Below are 19,405 nucleotides of genomic sequence, written 5' to 3' on the forward strand. Positions count from 1 at the left end.
CATTTTGAAGACTCAGTCAGCTATGGGCCCAGCATGGCCAGGTGGGTTAAGGCATTTGACTCATAATCTGAGGGTTGCAGGTTCAAATCCCAGTCGCACTAAACATGCTTGCCCTTTCAGCTGTGGGGGCATTATAACATGATGGTCAATCCCACTATTCGTTGGTAAAAGAGTAGCCCAAGAGTTGGCAGTGGGTGGTGATGACTTGCTGCCTTTCCTCTAGTCTTACACGCTAAATTAGGGATGGCTAGTGCAGATGGTCCTTGAGTAGCTTTGCATGAAATTCAAAAACAAACAGTCAGCTATGAAAAAGTTATTCTGTGTACTTATTTATAGCTTGCTGCAGTGCTAATTTTGGTAGCTATCATTATTATTATTATGCAGAATAAAAAAGTTTAAAATATCTTTTTTGTCTAAGAAATTTAGAACAATTAAATAACTTCCTACTGCATAGAGGCTATGCATATGACAAATAATCTATACAGATTTTTTTTTCTGTGTTTAATTATACTGAGCATTGCCCAGTGGTTAGTATGTTCATTTGTGGAACTGATGTCTGGTAGTTCATGTCATTTTACTGCAAAATTTAAAAAGTATGCATACTCCATACTTTGGAGATGTAACTGTCTTAAAAGAGTGACTGTCAAATCCCACTATTCAATTTGAGAAGAGTTATCTATGAGTACTTTTAACTAGTTACCTGCTTTCCATCGTGTCTATCACTTCAACATTAGCGATAACTATCCAGATGGTTCTTGAATATCTTTGTGTGAAATTTAACAAACTAGCAAATTGTATATAATGTATCCAGTATAAATATGAGTAGTATTTGTAATAGAAATAATCAATTCAGTAGATGTTCCAAGCAACATCAAGATTGATGTTTAGTTTCAGACAGTTTTATGTTTTTGATTACAAGAAATAATCAACACCTTTATAGTTCATGTTTGGGTATCATTGTTTGATAAGAATTCAAGAAGTTTACATTAAATGACAGCATTTTTTATGCCATATCATGCTGCCAATAAATCTTGATATATCATAAAGAACAAGTAATTAAGAAATTAAGTTAAGAATCTTGAAGTAGGGGGAAACATTAATATTTATGTTGTTTTTCTAAGTGCATAAAATTCTTTGAAAGGTAAGGCCTGCTTTATTAAAAAAAATTGCATTTGTGAGATTTGACAAAATGTTGTCTTATTGGATGGTAAAACACTGTTATGCATTTTAAAGTGAACAAATTAGCTTTTATCATTTATTCCCATTTATGTAAAATGCTGAACTGTGAAACTGAATTATGTCAAGTGCAGTGCTTTTCTACTTATTTGGTTATCAATATTTGTGGCTGGAGTGTTACTTGTGCAAAGTGTACTTTCTTTTGACTTGTTCATGTAATGGCTAGCTTCTTCTTAAGTAATGTCCTGGTGTATTTGATGTAATATTTATTTGCTTGACTTTACTGAGAACTAATTAGTTACCTGTCTTAGATTTCAAATTCTTCAACCAGAAATTATAATTATACAGTATTGATGTAGATATAAATGAGGCTAAAAACCTCACAAATAAACTATCAAAGTATGGTGGAACTTTAGCTGTTATATCACAATGATCTTTAAGTTACAAAATTAATTATGATAATTTGTTCTGGAAAATATACAAGACTACATAAATATTTTGGGTAAAAGGAAAAATGTATTGTCTGTATTTTACATCCTTCTTTATGAGTCCTTTTAAGAACATGTAACTTATGATGTAAGATCATAACCAACATTTGTGGTAGAACTAGCCAGATGTTTGTAAGGTGATAGACTTCTGAACCTCACAAACCTTTGTGTGTTTAGATTGAAAGTTCTGGCTGTTAGTGCTTATCTCTTCTGTCCAGAAGAAGTTGTAGTTAGTAGTGTTTAAAATGTAAGAGATCATATGATGTCTAATGCAACAGTATCGGAGATGTACTATCCATCATTCACTGATATCAGGGTACTATGAAGATTGCTCTGTTTTCACCATCACAGCAAGTTGCTTTGATTGAAATTTTGAAAATAGTAGGCTCATACAGTTGAAAAAATGACCTCTTGATTAAATCAATTTTCCCAATAGAGAGAAAAGTGGAATACAGAACTGCATATAAGGTCAATAGTAAATTTAAGGAAAGAAAGTAACCAACATATTAGCACATATGAATATGCACTGCTGTAACTACAGAAGTTAGATCAAGAGATTACCTGTTCAACAATCAGCTCCCACCTTACCTGGAAAGTTGCTAAACTGCATTGATCAGTATAATAGATCATAAAGTGTGGTTTATGTTGTAATTCCTCAACCTTTGATTTTCTGTTGTTGTTGGATGACTCTTGACATTCGTTTTAAGTAGATTAAGGATCTTGCTTTGCATATGGATTTTCTGGAACACTTTTCATTCTTCTTTCAAACCCAGAAATACTTAATTTGTGGATTGAGTTCTAATCAGCATAAGAGCACATTGATTAGCTCAGGAACCAGATAAAAGCAGTCTCTCATCAAAACCTTTGTTGATTTTAGCTGAATTATCTTAATTTTTGGCTTCCATCTTTGTGTAGGATGACTAGTATTCTTTTCTTCTTTTTATATTGCCCAACTCTGTGGAGGTAGCATGACTTACTGTAATGTTAAAAAGCACTTAAGATCAAGTTCAGTTTTTCAGTGCTCTACTTCTAAGCTTTTGGCATGTGTGTTGTTGTTTTTTTTTCAGTCAGAGAAAGAAAAAACTCCAAATTTATATTCAGAAAAGTGTAGTTTATTATCAAATTTGTAGACCATGTTATATTGATATAGGTGCCTCCCCGTGATGACTGGGGAATGGCTCGTACTCCTTCTCCTGAAGTCATTCAGTATGGCCTGGAGGATGAAGAAAGACAGATACTTCAAGCACAGTTAGAAAACCTTGCAGCTGGAGTTTCTTCTCTTCCTAGTGGTCCTCCACCCCTTCCCCCTACTACATCACCACCAGATGATGAAGATGAAGAGTATCTGTCTTCTGAAGATGAAGAAGATGAACGAGACTTACAGGGTAGAGTTTTCACCAAACAGGGAGTAGAGGTAATTACTGGCAAACCCAAACCTCTTAAGATTATAAAAATAATGTTATGGTAATTGTGTATGGGGTATGTACATACAAGTTTAACCTACAGTAAGTCTTCCAGTATAAAAAGCATGCCTACAAATAGCAGTTACAATGACTACAAATAGCAGTTACAATGACTAATTTTTATTATTATAGAACATTTTTCATCACCTGTCGAGAAGAAGTAACTGAACTACTTATTACTGTCATGATAAAATAGTTTCAGAGGAAAATCAATGAAGTTAAGCTGTGCTGATATTTAGTATAATAACTTATTCAGATTGAAAGAGCCAGTGCTGGAAATGTGAAGCTGACCTCTAAAGAAAGACAGGAAGATCCAGAGAAAGAAGACCAGTTTGGGTACACTACAAGTGAGTTTTTGTGTGTTCACATTTTCTGTTTCAATTTTATGGATTTTGGTCTTATTCAGACTTGTATCATGTAGGTTAAAACCACATTTACTGGCACCTTTGTACTGTAAATTTATGGCTACTAAATTCCACTTTTAAAGTGAAGTGTTTTAGTCTTCATAACTAAGACCAGAACAGTCAATCTATAAAAATAACTCAAATTTTTCATAATTTGAATCTTAGAAGATTTTTAAGTGGTGTAGTAAACCTTTAAAAAACTGATTGAATGGCTCAAGAAAGCTTGCTTATCTCCATTTTTCATAATAAACAAAGTGAGAACTTTGGTTTGATGAGTGGTCACAAGTTTTAACCCTTCCTTATCTATATTGTGCTCCTTCCAAAATGTTACTATATTCATAGGATACTATAGTTACTCTTAAAAATTCCTTAAATTAAAATATCTAAAACCAAAAAAAAAAAAAGGTAGATCCTGAACTCTACAAAACTGACTGCCATACTCAAACATCCAGTCAAACTTTATCCCCAGTGCTCAGTGAAATGGAAACTAAAATTTATGCAGTACCCATTATGGTTAAAGCTTTTGTCTAAGGTATATACAGGGTTCAAATTCCATTTAATTGTAGTTTTTACATATCCAAATAACTTCCATAGATATGATGTTAAGACGTATGATAGAGATAGTAATAATTAAACTTATATGTCTTAACACCATCTTTTAAGTAGAAGATAAAACATAAGAAGTATGTAACCTTTCCAACTCTTTGACATTAATAAGCTATTTTTGGATAATATATGTTTTAAAACTGTGTTATGTTGATTGAAGCCTATAAAACTGACGTAGCTCATATACTACTATTCTATATAATATATTTTGGAAGGTTATGGCAACATCTCAACTTACTATATTTAATTTAAGTCAGTGATGAGCCTGGAGAATACGACAACTGAAATTAGCAAGCACAGTCATTTATTTCAGCAGTTGCAAAGGCAAAGTTAAGAGTTTTTTGTTTTTTTATCTTTGTATATATGGATGAAATCAACTGATCATTGTGGATTAATACATTAGAACACTGCATTTCACAATGAAATGAATTCTGTTCACAAACAGTTATTCGTGTGAATATTTCTACTCTGGAATAAAGGACTATTGACAAATTTTTGTTTTTAGGACTTTTAGAACAGAAAGAAGTATTTTCAGAAATATTGAATATGTTGCATAATGCAAAAAAATTGAAGGAAAAAAGCAATTTAACAATTTTAATTATCTATAAGACAAATATAATTTAAATGTTTAAAATATTTATTGATTTTTTAACTCAGAAAATATTGTACATTATAAAAAAATAACAAAAATATAATTTTGAATAAAAATATAATCTTTTTTTTATTTATGTCAAGATTTTTTATGTTAAAAAGTTGCCTTTGACAGTGAACCACATGGAAACATCTTCCTTTTTTCCTCATTAGCGGTTGTCATTATATAATCCTGAATTAGCTTAGTAAATTTATCGGCAGAATCATTTGTCACTTTAAGCTCTTTAATTTCTGTGCATAATTTTTTGTAAGTTTCACAATTCTAATATTCAAATATTGATTTATCTCTGGCTTCCCAAATTTCTAGTTGACTCCTATAAATTCCAAAATAATGAAAAGGAAGATAAGACTCACATCAGACAGTTTAATACTTGATTCTATTTGAATATTTTAGGGTCATGTTTCTTCTGAGAAAATTTATCAGGAATATTATACTGAAGAAAGGATTGCAAGATAGCTAATCTATCTTCAGATGGAAGGTCTTTGTTACTCTGAGAAAGGACAACCAGCTGAGGAGTCGGGTACCACGTGTGCCACCTTAAACTTTCAAGCATTTCCACTGCCACATCACCAAACATTAGGTTATGTCTGAGATTGTAGCAAATTTTAAAAGTCTGGAGATCTTGAGCTGTAACTTAAACTGATACTCAACTTTTAAGGTACCACAAGACATGGCAGCATGAAATAAGTACAACAGCATTTGTAAGCCATTCCTTATCGTGTGATGAAAAGCAGTTGTTGAAGTTCTGTCTCACAGAACTTACAATCATATAGATGACATCTGTCATAAATCTAGCTTCATGACAAGCTCCAGACTGCTGAAATTTAAAATCGGGCACATCTTCTCCCAAGAAACATATTGCAATTTGGCAAAGATACTTGTGATATCCTCTTTGAAATGTGTCTACTCTGAGTGCATGGTTACAAAATCTTAGACTTTTCTGTACTAGCTCAAACATCTGAGAACCAGTTTGAATCAAGTACCAAGGAAACTTGATAAGATATTCCATCTTATTTACATCACAATATATTTCAGGCCAAACTTGTTTCAAAACTTGGTACATTTTTTTTCCTTGGGTCTTTAGTCTTTAAGCTTCCATCACATGTAAAGTGTCTACCACATAATCGTTGTGATGGCACATGAACCACAATAAAGGTTTTTCCAAAATTCTTATCAGGATGTAAATCACTTCATTGTACTGACCTTTGTTGGATGAAGTGGTGTTGCAACAAACTGCCATAATCTGACCTGTGATATCATAATATTCAAGAAGGTTGTAAAGGCTGACTGCCTGCTCATGACTTTTTGAAGAAGGTATTTCGATGATTCCAAGAAAGAAATCAATTGGTTCTGTGAATGGAGTATTGGAACTAACTTCCAGCCTCTCAACACCAACCATAATTTTTCTCTTCTCCTCCAATTATCTCACTAACTTTGTGTCAAAGTGAAGGACAATATTAATGCCCTGAATTTGACTTAACATGTCTTCTCCAATGCCTGCAGCTTCATATTTCCATATTTTGTAATTTTCCATTGTTTTGTTTCAACATTTGATCGAGAAAGACTGACATTATTTATGTCAACTTCACTGGGTTCCAAGATAGTACCTATGAGTTCAAAGGTAGGCCACACCCAGATTCCAGTCTTATTGGTAATCGGGATGACGTTTCATGAGCTGATTGATAGAGGTCTCCAAAATGATTTTATTATTATTACTAGATTTTTCCTTGTTTTTTTTTTTAGGAGGATGATATTCTTCACTGGAACTGTTACTTTCACCAGTACTTTTATTTTCATCATGTGGTGTCTGGTGTTCACTTGGTCTCCTGTTTCTAATTTTCAAAATTAAACTTGCTGCTTTTTCCTGTTTCATTCTTTCCTCCTCTTCTTTTTTTACTGTTTTTGATCTTTTCCTCAAATTTGTTGTCACATTCCAGCATCATTTCTTTTTCTCTCTCTGCAGTATAATATTGTAAAAGAAGAATGACTTCTTACTTATCTTCACTGGATCTGAACCTGTCATTTTTTTATTATTTGAATTATATCTTTGGTGCCAGTATCAAATAATTTGTCTGCTTTGTCCAGAAATGTGAGAGTTTTTTGAGAAAATGTCTCACTTTTCCAGTACAGTATCTTACTTTTTTTTAAGATCCGTATACTCTTTAAAGGATTTTCTAGTTTGTTTCTGATTATTTTTCCAGACACAATAAAACCTGTTTCAAAGCCTGTCAACTCCCACATAACTATTATTTCCTTTACAAGGCTATGGCTTATTCACAATGACCATTTTTGCCTTGACAGATCAGGCCACTTGAACTGGGTGCTTGTGGACAGAAAACTTTCTCCTTGATTGACTTGTACTTCAGATTTTGAACATTACAATTTACCCCCAAATATCTCCTAATGACATAACCTAGAATCAGTAATATATTTTGTGGTAACTAGGCTATAGGGTGGTCTAGGAAGAACATTTCTTTCTATTTGAATATCTACGTTTGGATTGTCCATCTTTATATTTTAGGTGGCATATATAGCCAAAAATAAAGTTAAAAATAGTAGTTACCTTGTTTATAACAAAAAATCAATAATATTTTATGAAATATTTCATTCACTTCTAATCATCATAGAGGGAGAAATTATGGGTTTTTAGCATGCCCAAATTTGGGGTTCATTTGGGACACACTAATATATATATATACAAGTGTAAAATGGATAAGAGCTAAATTTTGACAAGCTATGTATAAAACTAATAGTTTTGTTGCCAACAAAGTAAAATACCCTATGCATTTGAAAATGCAGAAAAATTTATGTATAAATATATCTTGCTTCTCTGACTTTATAACTAAAATATAAGTTATTGGAGATAAACATTCTTGTATATTTAACTTAACAGTGTTTACAGTGCGGGCTAGAACAAAATCTAATTATATGTGTGAACTGGAAAGTTTATAATAAATATCTGTAATCAGTTCTCCATTGTCTTTAACTAGAACATATAGAAAGGATAAATTTTTCTTACTTATTTGAAATGTAAGTTGTATATTTTGTTTTGTGCTTCTTAAAACATTTTATTTCTATCTGATAATTAGTAATCAGAATTAAAAATCAAATATCCAAATATCTCTTCCATGATGTTTAAAATGATTAATATAATATAAACTTACTTGACAAAGTATATTATTATTATTATTATTTTTTGTTATATTCTTAATTTTATTTATAAATGTTAGTCCCTAGTAAGGCAGCTATAAATTTATGGACTTGCAATGTTATAATCTCTGTGGTGGACACAGAAGATAGTCCAAAGCCTATGAACATTTTGCTTATAAATATTCATCAACTTCAAATTCTGTATTAAAGCTACCAAGAGGTTTGTCAGGCTATGTTACAGTAGTGGTTTTGGTTGGAGGGTATTTTTTCTCAGCTACCCAATTTTATGTTAATTATTAAGTCTGTAACAGTTTTCTGGTGTTACATTATCAAATGGTAAGAAATTCTCTGAATCAATTATATAGATGTGGACCATGTCAACTACAGCATATAGTTGAGGCAACAAAGCTCTACAGTAGTATGTATAGCATATATATGTCTTGAATGTGATAAATCCTGTGTAGCAAAAATATACATTTTTGTGGGTTACAAAAGCATTGTTAGTGAAAAAAATGACTGATTATACTAATATAGGAAATGAAGTCCACCTCATTGTTTAAATGAAACATTCTGAAGCTACAAACACAAATACTTACTAAGTGTTGATTTCTACGTTTATGGCTGATCAGACTTGTATTGTTTCTGAAAATTATCAAAATACTCCTCTGAAGTTGTAAAGTATTTGGAAAAGGTTTATACTAAAATGGTACGAGAATTGTTTGTTATTTTAGGCATTTGACAGAAGCCTTGAGATGTCTTTGTAACAACTATTCACATTAATAACATACAAGTGTGAAGGAAGTGTAAAGTGTTAGGGTTCAGTTATCATAACAGATTTATATGATTCTTTGTAGTCAGTGTTCTCTTTTCAAGGTTAGAAATGAAAAAAAATCTACATGTATTTACAGATGTAACAAGTTTACATGCTATACAACTGGAAGTTAAATTACAGTGACTTTTGGCTAAAGAAAAAGTCACAGAACTGTGTTTTATTGAAGTGTGGGATTAAGTGATGATGGAAGATCAAACCTAGTTTGTAAAAAACGTTTTACAATTTTATACCATTTAAAATATTTTTTAGTTTTTATATATAAGTAATTAATAAAAACATAATAAAATAAGATATAATAATTCAGTATCTGATAACCAATGATACTCCCTTCATTATCAATTTATATGAGTTTAACGTTTTGCAGTACACTTACCTCATAATCAGCAAACTCTGAAAATGAGTTAATGACAATGACTTGCACATATGAAACAAAACAGAAGTAAATTTAGAAAATAGTAAGAAAATGAACAATCATTTATACATTTTAGTGTTATGTGATAAGGTTGTGTAACGACCTGAATAAAATTTTCAGCTCTGTACATGCACAAGTTACACAGCAAATTAACTGTTAGGCTTTAACTAATAATTGGGCAAATAACCTCCTAAGTTCACTAATGTGCTCTTTCACGGGAAAGGTGGGGATATAGAGATGTTGCCACACAAACCAAGTAATCATATATTAGGGACTGTAATTGTACTACTACTGCCAATACATACAGATGAAAGGAATCAGTTGTAACGATAATATCGATTTGTATCACAAGAGTTGCTTGAAGAACGATGAATTTTTGGTGAATGTATAAAGGAAAACAAAGTTGCTGAACATTTGATAAGTTGTATTAAGCCATTACTTACAGAGAGGTACCCCTAGATATTAGATACAAATATCTTTGCGTGTAAGTGGAAGAGTTAATTGAAATTTTATAAGATGTTGTTTCTATATGAAGACGTTTATGTGAAAGCCTGTCGTTTAGCTTGTACATTTACGTGCATTTACAAGTAAGTGACAACCCGTAATCAGCGTATTGTTAATATTAGAAACTAAAACTTTAAATTTCGCATAAGTTCGTTTTAAAAACAAATGTTAAGAAATGTCAGTTGGACATTGTGAAGCCATGTTAGTGGTTGGCGCAAACGAATCGTAAGATATAAAACCTTCATGTTATAAACACCCATATACTTCCTTAGGCATCGTGTTTGGCAATACGTCATTATTTCTGGAATTTCAGATTGTGCAAGGAAGTTGCTACCTCGCGATGGGAGTTCGAACGTGCAATTTTAGTTGGATATGTGTATGCCCCTTTGCGAACGATTTATCATCTGTAATGTAGCGATTTTGATTTTTATATACCTTCTATAAACTGTAGTCAAGACGTAAATGAAATAATAATATTATATACCTGAATTTATAATGTTATGGTTTCTGTATAAAAATCAGCCATATTTTTACAACAATGATTTTTTTTACTTTTTGCTTCGATCGTTGGATGTCAAGCACAGACCAACACAATAGGTTATCTTTGCCCAACCAACCACGAATATCGAAGTTCGATTTTTAGGGTTATAAGCAAGCAGATTAACAGCTGAGCCATTTGGAGACGCTTTAAAACTGAAATCAACTCGTGTTTTTTTTCAAAATTTATCAGGAAAATCTATACGATATTTCAAAACGAACTAACGTTTTACTAAAGAACATTTCTTAGCTTGCAAATATGCTTTTGTTGTTGTTTTTGAATTAAGCACAAAGCTACACAATGGGCTATCTGTGCTCTGTCCACCATGGGTATCGAAACCCGGTTTTTAGCGTTGTAAGTCCGCAGACATTCCGCTGAGCCACTGGGGGGGGGGGGTATATGCTTTTGAACTGTACTTTCATTCAGTATAAAGTTTGAGTTACAGACTGAAAAATCTTTATTATGATTAATACTTGTATGAAAATATTACTGAAAATGGTTATCCTGTTATTGATATTTGAAATGCCGATTATTTAAAACAAAGGAATCGATCGTGAGAAACGTCAGTAAATGCATTCGCGAATGTCAGATTCGAAGTACTTTACTTGGCACCGTGTAGCTATTATTTATCTAACGTCAGTTTCTGACAATAGATGGCGGGTAAATCGATATTATGTAACACTCGAGTTAAATCTGTGTAAAATACAACCAATCATTTAAAACCGCCGAACAGTAAAAGAAAAAAGACTCTTAATTAGAATGATTGTGTGTATAGTATATAAATTAGCATAGTACAGCATCATTGCCTATAATCACATACTCCGTTTATTTGTATGTGTATAAACTTTATTTCCGAGAGTAGATAATGATCCCCATTTCGTTTCCTCTGGCCAATTTTCATAAGAAACCAGTGTCAAATATGAGTACAGACCGATGTCACGCTGGGCGAAACGTTCCCAGAAAACAATTATCATTGATTCTCTTTTTTCTCTCTCTCTCTCTCTCCTCCGTCTGTGTTAACCATTTAAAGTAGAGCTGGGGAATTGGGCGACGCGTCATTTGGAAAACTGCCGTGGTTGATCAGAGAATGACGTAGTATTGCGCCTCGGGCACAAGCCACCTGTCGGGAAGAGTTATATCAGTGTTTATTTGTTTTATGTGCAATCCGCTTTTAAAATTTCCATGGGTAAAAGCATCAAAAGCTTACAAGTTCTTCAAGCCACTCAAACTGTTTAACAGATCCTTGTCAGATGAGGATGTTGATAGTTCAGTGTGTGATTGTGTAAAAACTTCTCGCTCGATTATTTTTCATTGTTGGTTAAAAAAGAAAAGACTAAGGCAGTTATTTCATAATATATACTTTCTGAGTAGCTTGGTATATACAGAGCGTTTCCTAGTAACCTAAGTGTATTCTAGCCTCGTCAGCAGACTTCCATGGACAGCTACCATCATTCATCTTCCCATTGTTGTATCAATTTAGGTAACACAGAATGTTTTCCTAGTGGTGTTGTTTTGGGTTATTGCGATAAATTTGTAGTTAGAGAAGGTATTTCAAGTTTTTAAGTAGGTAATGAAAGTGAGTTAAAACAAAAATATATTATTACTCGTGTTAGCTTTGAACAATTGATATACTGCTTGTATAACTTTTTATGAGTTAACTAATTAATAAATTTAATTTGCTGTTTGAGTAAAATAGTGCAATTAGTAATAGATTGTGATATATGATTAAACAACTTCATAGCTTAAATAGATGGCCCGGCATGGCCAAGCGTGTTAAGGCGTGCGAATCGTAATCTGAGGGTCGCGGGTTCGCATCCCCGTCGCGCCAAACATGCTCGCCCTTTCAGCCGTGGGGGCGTTATAATGTTACGGTCAATCCCACTATTCGTTGGTAAAAGAGTTGCCCAAGAGATGGCGGTGGGTGGTGATGACTAGCTGCCTTCCCTCTAGTCTTACACTGCTAAATTAGGGACGGCTAGCACAGATAGCCCTCGAGTAGCTTTGTGCGAAATTCAAAAACAAACAAACAAACAATAGATACAAAGAAAGAGTTCGTTCACTTTAGTTGTGTAAAGAGAGACTTGGTTGTTTTTTTATATTATGAATATTTTCCAAAGCCCTGTACTGTGGCAGCAATAACAAATAAATGTTCTTTGTTTAATATTTGTGAGCTGCACTTGTTTACTGATTTTGTTACTTGGTTATAAACGTTGACATTGGATTTGAGAGATGTGAAATGTCTCGGTCATCGCCACTTAGCTCATAGCTTTCAAAAACGCTTGTGTGTGTATGTGTTTTGGGTAATGGGAGGCTGGTTTCATGATTCCCCCCCTAAAAGAAAACTCAGCTAGGAGCCCTACACTCTGGCATAATTTGAGTGTGCAATGCAATGTTAAATAGGCCTAAACAGAAATGTTTCACAGAAAAAGATGAGCTTAGGGGTCACCCTACATTCAAATCACGCTCTTGTGTTTAGCTACTTACCGTCATTCAGAACTTTAAAGCCCCTTGATAACTGTCTCCTGTGTTATACAGTACTGTGAGACCTAAAACCCATTCAAGCAATCGCTGTAAGCGAAACTATAATACAGATATTTGATTTTACATATTTGTATGTGTATATATATATGTTTAACTGTCTTTCTGTTTGTGTCTTACTATGTGTTTCCAAGTTAAACATAAAGTAGGCATGCATTGTAGTATAAAACACAAAAAATCGAGTGTAAATTATTATTTTGTTGCTATTACAAAGATACCACCCACAATATTTATGATTCTTATGAATGCTCTACTTGAATATTAGCCTTTCTGAAGGTGTGCTAAAGGTTTGTTTAAATATTGGGGTGTAATAATACTAGTAAATCACCGATATTCATTAGGCTTACCGCATGTAGTGGAAATTGCGTTTAAAATATATTTGAACATTAAACAAACTTATCAGAAGGAACATGATAACATATGCGATAAGACTAGTTGTCGTGACATTTGTTAGGCTTAATGGTTCTTATTGCTTTTATTAAAAGGGCTTATAAGTAACAATCCTTTCCGACGCAAAATATTTTCATACTTAGATCATAAAATTACGTTCAAATTAGGGATATAAGATTTCCAAGATAGGTAATACTTAACGACATTAGAAAACAAAGAAATATGGGTGAACTTGAGACGCCCAAAACATCTAGAAATGGATTTTGCACCAGCTGTACCTGCCCGGCATAGCCAGGTGGTTAAGGCACTCGACTCGTAATCTGAGGATCGCGGGTTCGAATCCCATCACACCAAATATGCTCGCCCTCTAAGCCATGGGGCGTTATAATGTGACGGTCAATCCCACTATTCGTTGGTAAAAGAGTAGCCCAAGAGTTGGCGGTGGGTGGTGATGACTAGCTGCTTTCTCTCTAGTCTTACACTGCTAAATTAGGGACGACTAGCGCAGATAGCCCTCGAGTAGCTTTGCGCGAAATTCAAAACAAACCAAACCACTAGCTGTACTCAGCGGTGACTTGTAATAGATGATAATCTACCAACCCAAAAGTAAGTGACAAGATCCCTTCAGGAGCCCCCGGAAAAGTATGCGATATAATAAGGAATTATCACCGTCTAGAAACGAGGCAACATGGTATAGGTTTATCAAGATAATGTTTCCAATCATATCCTCCGTTCAAGTGTCGCATACCTGGAACAGTTGGAGAGTAGAACTGGTATTAATGCTATTTTATATGAAGACACACGAGTGCTGGTAAACTGTAAAAAACTGCAAGCTGAGAGAATTGGTGTGCTTTGGATATGACACTCTTATGGTAATGTCTTTTGCAGTGAAAATAACGATGCAGTACTATCATTAATATGCACGTTGGTAAGAAGGAGCATGACCGGAAGTGGTAAGTGAGGCTCCAAAATGGTTTTAATAGAACTTACTCAACCTTGTTGAAAGATTAAATTGACTTCAAACCCAGAGCTTTACAGCGTAGCTGGTAGACACTGTATGCTCTTACAAATAACCAGAGAAATGAAAAGTTAACTTCGTGATTCCAAGTGGAAATCGTATAAACATGCACTCTAAGTCCCGGATGTGTAGTCATCGAGCCTCATCTCAACTAAAAGCGAAACAGTGTAAACCAAGACTGTATTGTTTGTGTAATAAGGTATATGTAACAACTCCGTTTGACGTATAGTAGCGCGAACTACTTCTGTATTAGAAGTTAACTCTTGTAACCTCAAAGTATACTGCACGTGGATCAAGTATCTACAAATGTATTAGTCTAAAACTATGTTATTAAATACTTTTTCATGTTTTCCTTTCAGTGTTAAAATAAATGACACGTAAACGTGAGAATACATTTTTTGTGGAAAAGTCGTAAATGGAAATAATGTTAGAACATTTCAAGAATGTTTACTTTTGCCAATTTAAAAAACAACGAAGTCCTCGGTCCGTTTTCTTTGATAGCTTTAACACGTGTGTGAAAAATTATATCTAACGGAACTTCTTATATTTGTAAATTTGGCAATAGAGAACAAATGACTTGCTTATCACGCAGGTCGTAAAAATGTAACCAAATAGATATTCTTAATATTGAAATTAATATATTATACAAAACGCAACGTTTTGTCAGTTTGTCGGCGATGTCTGACGCTCAGTTACACATAATTTCTTGAGAAAATGTTAAACAACTCTAATATTCAGTGCAAGGTTTACTTTAACATCACATATTTCTCGAAACTATGTGCAGGATACTTCTCCCCCAGTGGATCAGTGGTAAGTTTACCGACATGCATCACTAAAATCCGGGGTTCGATAACGAATTATAAACATTTTTTCTAATTGTTGAATTATTTATTTCTTCATTTTTTTAGTATTTAGTTAGGTTTGCTGTTGTATTTTGAACCTACACGTATGACGGTCTTAGCTTACTGCGTTCAATCCTGAATATATTCGTGTTTCTACTTGGCCTTTTGCCCCCATGTTCAGCGAACAACATATCGTCTAGTCCAAATATTATCTGACCGTTGAACCGGATATCTCTTCTTGGTAGTTGTAATTTTTTTTCTTGCACCATCTGGTCGATTACGTGTAAAATGTAAAAGATTCTCATCTGTATTCCTTTTTTATGTATCTTTCTGTAATTGTTTGCATATTATGATTGCTAATTTTATAAACAAAATAATTTCAGTCTCACGTGCTTTTCAACTATTTTCTTCCAACAACGAAAAATCAATATCATGTAATAACTATTTGTCAGAGTTATTTTTTTGTTAAGTTACTCAACTCATAATCTGAGGGTTGCAGGTTCGAGACCCCCTCAAACCAAACATGTTTGCTTTATTAGCCGTGGAGGCGTTATAATGTGATGGTCAATCCCATTATTTGTTGGTAAAAGAGTTGGCAGTGAGGGGTGATGTATAGCTGCCTTCCCTTTGGCCATACACTGCTAAATTAGGGATGGCTAGTGCAGATAGTCCTTATGTAGCTTTGTGCAAAATTCAAAAATAAACAAATAAAACTTTTTTTTTATTAAATGAATAATGTGACTGAGTACTTAACTGTGCATGTTTAATGCAAAACATTGTTAATTAATGTCTTTTTATTATAAATTGTCAGGGTTGAGCTACTAGTCCAAGGGTTTGTAGTTTGAAATGTATAAAAACTCTGTACACGCACGCTTTGCACTTTCTGCTGTTAGCACCATCTAAGAAAACACGACAATCAAATTATTTTCTTCAAAGAACTGAAGTACACCATTTTTGCAGTATGTACAGCTGGCTGACTAATTTTCCTTTTAGTTCAACAAGAGTATGAACAAATTATAAATTTTAACTTCAAAATAAGTATCCTTTACACAAAAAATAATGAAACAAAAATTAAAAACACAATCACAAATTTATAACATTAATTCCTTACTTTGGTCTACAGTAGGTATTAAATTTTATAAATTTGTGATTGTGTTTTTAATTTTTGTTTCATTATTTTACTCGTAGGATAGATACTTTATTTTAAAATTCATAATTTTTAATCGTGTTGTTTCTTTACTTTTTATATTATACTTGTGTAAAGCATATACTTTGACTATAGAAACTGTCACTTGTCTATCTATTGATATCTAGCACCATATATTTAAGTATGTGATATATATTTATAATTTATAATATACTTGTACATATATGGATATTTTATCGCAATATCAAAAGTAGATACCCACAGACCCCTCAATTAAGCTGGAGAAAACTTGTAATAACAGTTTGAGTTATCCAGGTGCTGGTCCTTTTGATGTGATGAGATATGTAAGTAGTAGATGAAAAAATTGCTGTTTTACAATTTTTGAAATGCTATTGACCTTTTTAGTATGTTATTAATATAGATGCACACAATATATCATAATCAATGCTTTGAATGGTTGGTTTTTCATTTAGGAATTCAATAGCGTGGTTTCTTGGCATGGTAGTAATTTGGAATTCTTGTCACTCCCTATTGTTATGTCTGGTTTGTTTTGAATTTTGTGCAAAGTTACACGAGGGCTATCTGCACTAGCCATCTGATTTTGCAGTGTCAGACTAGAGGGAAGGCAGCTAGTCATCACCACCCACCACCAACTCTTGGGCTACTCTTTTACCAATGAATAGTGGGATTGACTGTCACATTATAATGCCCCCATGGCTGAAAGGACAATCATGCTTGGTGTGATGGGGAATCGAACCCCTGACCCTCAGATTACGAGTTGAGTGCCTTAACCACCTGGTCATGCTGGGTCTACTATTAAGAGCTACTGTATTTAAAATAATTCAAAATTAGGGACTGAATCCTAGGAATGTCTTATCTGGCCAATTGTCTTAGAGTTGATAAGATACTGTTCAAGATAAATACCAGGTTCTTAAGTGTGAGTTATTTGGCATTTTTGTGGCTTAAGTTTAATAATTACACTTTGAGTCCATACTATTTCTGATTAAAATAAATGGATTTTCTTTCATTTCTCATTTTTGTTGTTTTTTTTAATGGCAAATAATATCTAGAAGCTGAGTTGTTTGTACTGATTATCTTTAAACAAAAGCACCTCAAAATATGGCTATTGTAGACCTCAAACAAGGTCTAAAGGAAGAATGTTATAGGCCTAATACTAATGTCTTATGGCAAATATAATTATAATAATTCTTTGCAGGCTTGTAAAAAGTATACAAATCACATCAACTTCTATGTTTCAAAACTGCAAATCTGCATATTAAACTATACCCATTTCACACATTTTATACAAAACCACGAATTTTAACAGGATGTTTTGTACTCTAAAGTAAGGAAATAGAACTTTTTATTGCCTATTTATGAGGTCCAGCATGGCCAAGTGGTTAAGGCACTCGACTCCGTAATCTGAGGGTCACGGGTTCAAATCCCTGTCTCACCAGACATACTCACCCTTTCAGCTGTGGGGTCATTATAAAGTGATGGTCAATTCCACTATTCATTGGCAAAAGAGTAGCCCAAGAGTTGGCAGTGCATGGTGTTGACTAGATTCCTTTTTTCTAGTCTTACGCTGCTAAGTTAGGGATGGCTAGTGCAGATAGCCCTTGTGTAACTTTGTGCAAAATTCAAAAACAAACCAAACCTTTTCTTCCCACATCACACAATGGAAAGTGATTCTTATTAAGTTTTCTTCACCTTGGTATTTACGTTTATCATCCTTATCCTGTTCCTACGAGGCCTTTATTCCAATATCAGGGATCACAAACATACTGGTTGGCATTGCAATTTGTGAATCACTTTTCTCTTTACTTAACATAACATGCATATCATTCCTTTTTTTATTTGTTGTTTTTGTAAAACACAGTTTAATATTAAACATGCAAATTGTTTATCCTTTAACTGTATTTTTTGAAAATTTTACAAAACATTTGCAATCATGGTATATGCATTCATACATTCATTTTTTATAAAATAGTAATTTAATTTTGATATAATTCCTCCTTTGCTGTTGTATAATATCATTGCCAAATTTAAATAGCTTCCAGTGAAGGATAAGCAGCATTGAAATGTATTTTACCTATACAGCTACAAATGTACGTTCACAAAGAACAACTCCCACTTTACCATTAGAAGATTACATCATTTTCAGAGAAATGTGTCATTCCTTATTGTTGTATATAGCAGGGAAAGAAAAAATGATAGTATTTTAATGGCAATGCACATGAAGGGAATATTGAATCAGCTGACAATTGTAGACAAAATGAAGAGTGAAGTTGTTGTATAAAGTGGTCATTACATACAAGTTTTATCAGCAAGCCTATACATTTAGTAATACATACATGAAATGATACTGCTGTGGTATTTTCAAGTGAGAGCAACCGATTTCCCAGCAAGTATCAGATAGAAGGATACGTTTATTACTTCATGAAAATGATTCTAAATTTCAGATAACTGAGTCTTCCTAGTGCATATAAAATAATGAGACTGGACAAAGTTGATGAAACTGAAAACAGTCTTTATTATTTGACAAACAAGCAAAAAGCTAATGTGCCTACTTTCACAGACAGAATCACAGTCACTTGAACTAGAGAGTGTGTTTAAACTCAACAGCTTTATTTGAAGCTTGACTCCAGTTAAACTAAATACAGAGATGTTAAAGTAAGTCTTGACTTCATGAACTACAGGTAAAACTGAACTAAGAAAGCATGCCTGGATATAAAAGGTAAGCTTAATTCCTTTGGTAATCAGTGACACCTTGTAACCTTTGTTCGCTAACAGCTTTGATCAGCTGTTATATTTACAATATTAACACAGCAAGCATAGAAAATTAAAATTCTTACCATTTTAACTTGAATGCTGTATGTTATTGTTATATCCTCTTGGATATGATAGACATTATTTATCATAAACAACAAAAGACATATGTTGAACATAACATGGCATCTCAGTGAGTTTCTAGACCACATGCTTAGACTAAAAGCACATAGAAACTAACTAAATAAAAAAAAATTTAATTCATATATCACTTAAAGCAGGTAGTATACATGATATGCTTTCATATCACACTGTAGTGGCTATAATTATTATGTTGCAGATTTAATGAACTCGAAGCTAATGCAAAAAATATGATTCAGTTATGCTATTTAAAACTAGAACCTACTGTCTGAAAATAAACCTCAGGTTATTGGCTATTGAATACCAATAGATGACATCAACAATAATTTATGTGG

General features: G+C 33.2%; 1 protein-coding gene across 5 annotated transcripts in view; it reads left to right on the plus strand.

The window, feature by feature from the left end:
* LOC143249311 (multiple PDZ domain protein-like) overlaps positions 1 to 19,405 on the plus strand; it is a 182,131-nt gene that overhangs the window by 107,871 nt on the left and 54,855 nt on the right. For all 5 annotated transcript variants that reach the window (XR_013027714.1, XM_076498929.1, XM_076498932.1 and 2 more), the window contains 2 exons: positions 2,815 to 3,078; positions 3,384 to 3,474. Coding sequence is in view for 4 of the 5 variants with exons in the window: in XM_076498929.1 (XP_076355044.1) it covers positions 2,815 to 3,078; positions 3,384 to 3,474 (355 nt within the window). In the remaining variant the exon portion in view is untranslated. The remainder of the gene's footprint in view (positions 1 to 2,814; positions 3,079 to 3,383; positions 3,475 to 19,405) is intronic.

The sequence above is a fragment of the Tachypleus tridentatus genome, chromosome 4, assembly GCF_004210375.1.
Source record: "Tachypleus tridentatus isolate NWPU-2018 chromosome 4, ASM421037v1, whole genome shotgun sequence".
Lineage (NCBI taxonomy): Eukaryota > Metazoa > Arthropoda > Merostomata > Xiphosura > Limulidae > Tachypleus > Tachypleus tridentatus.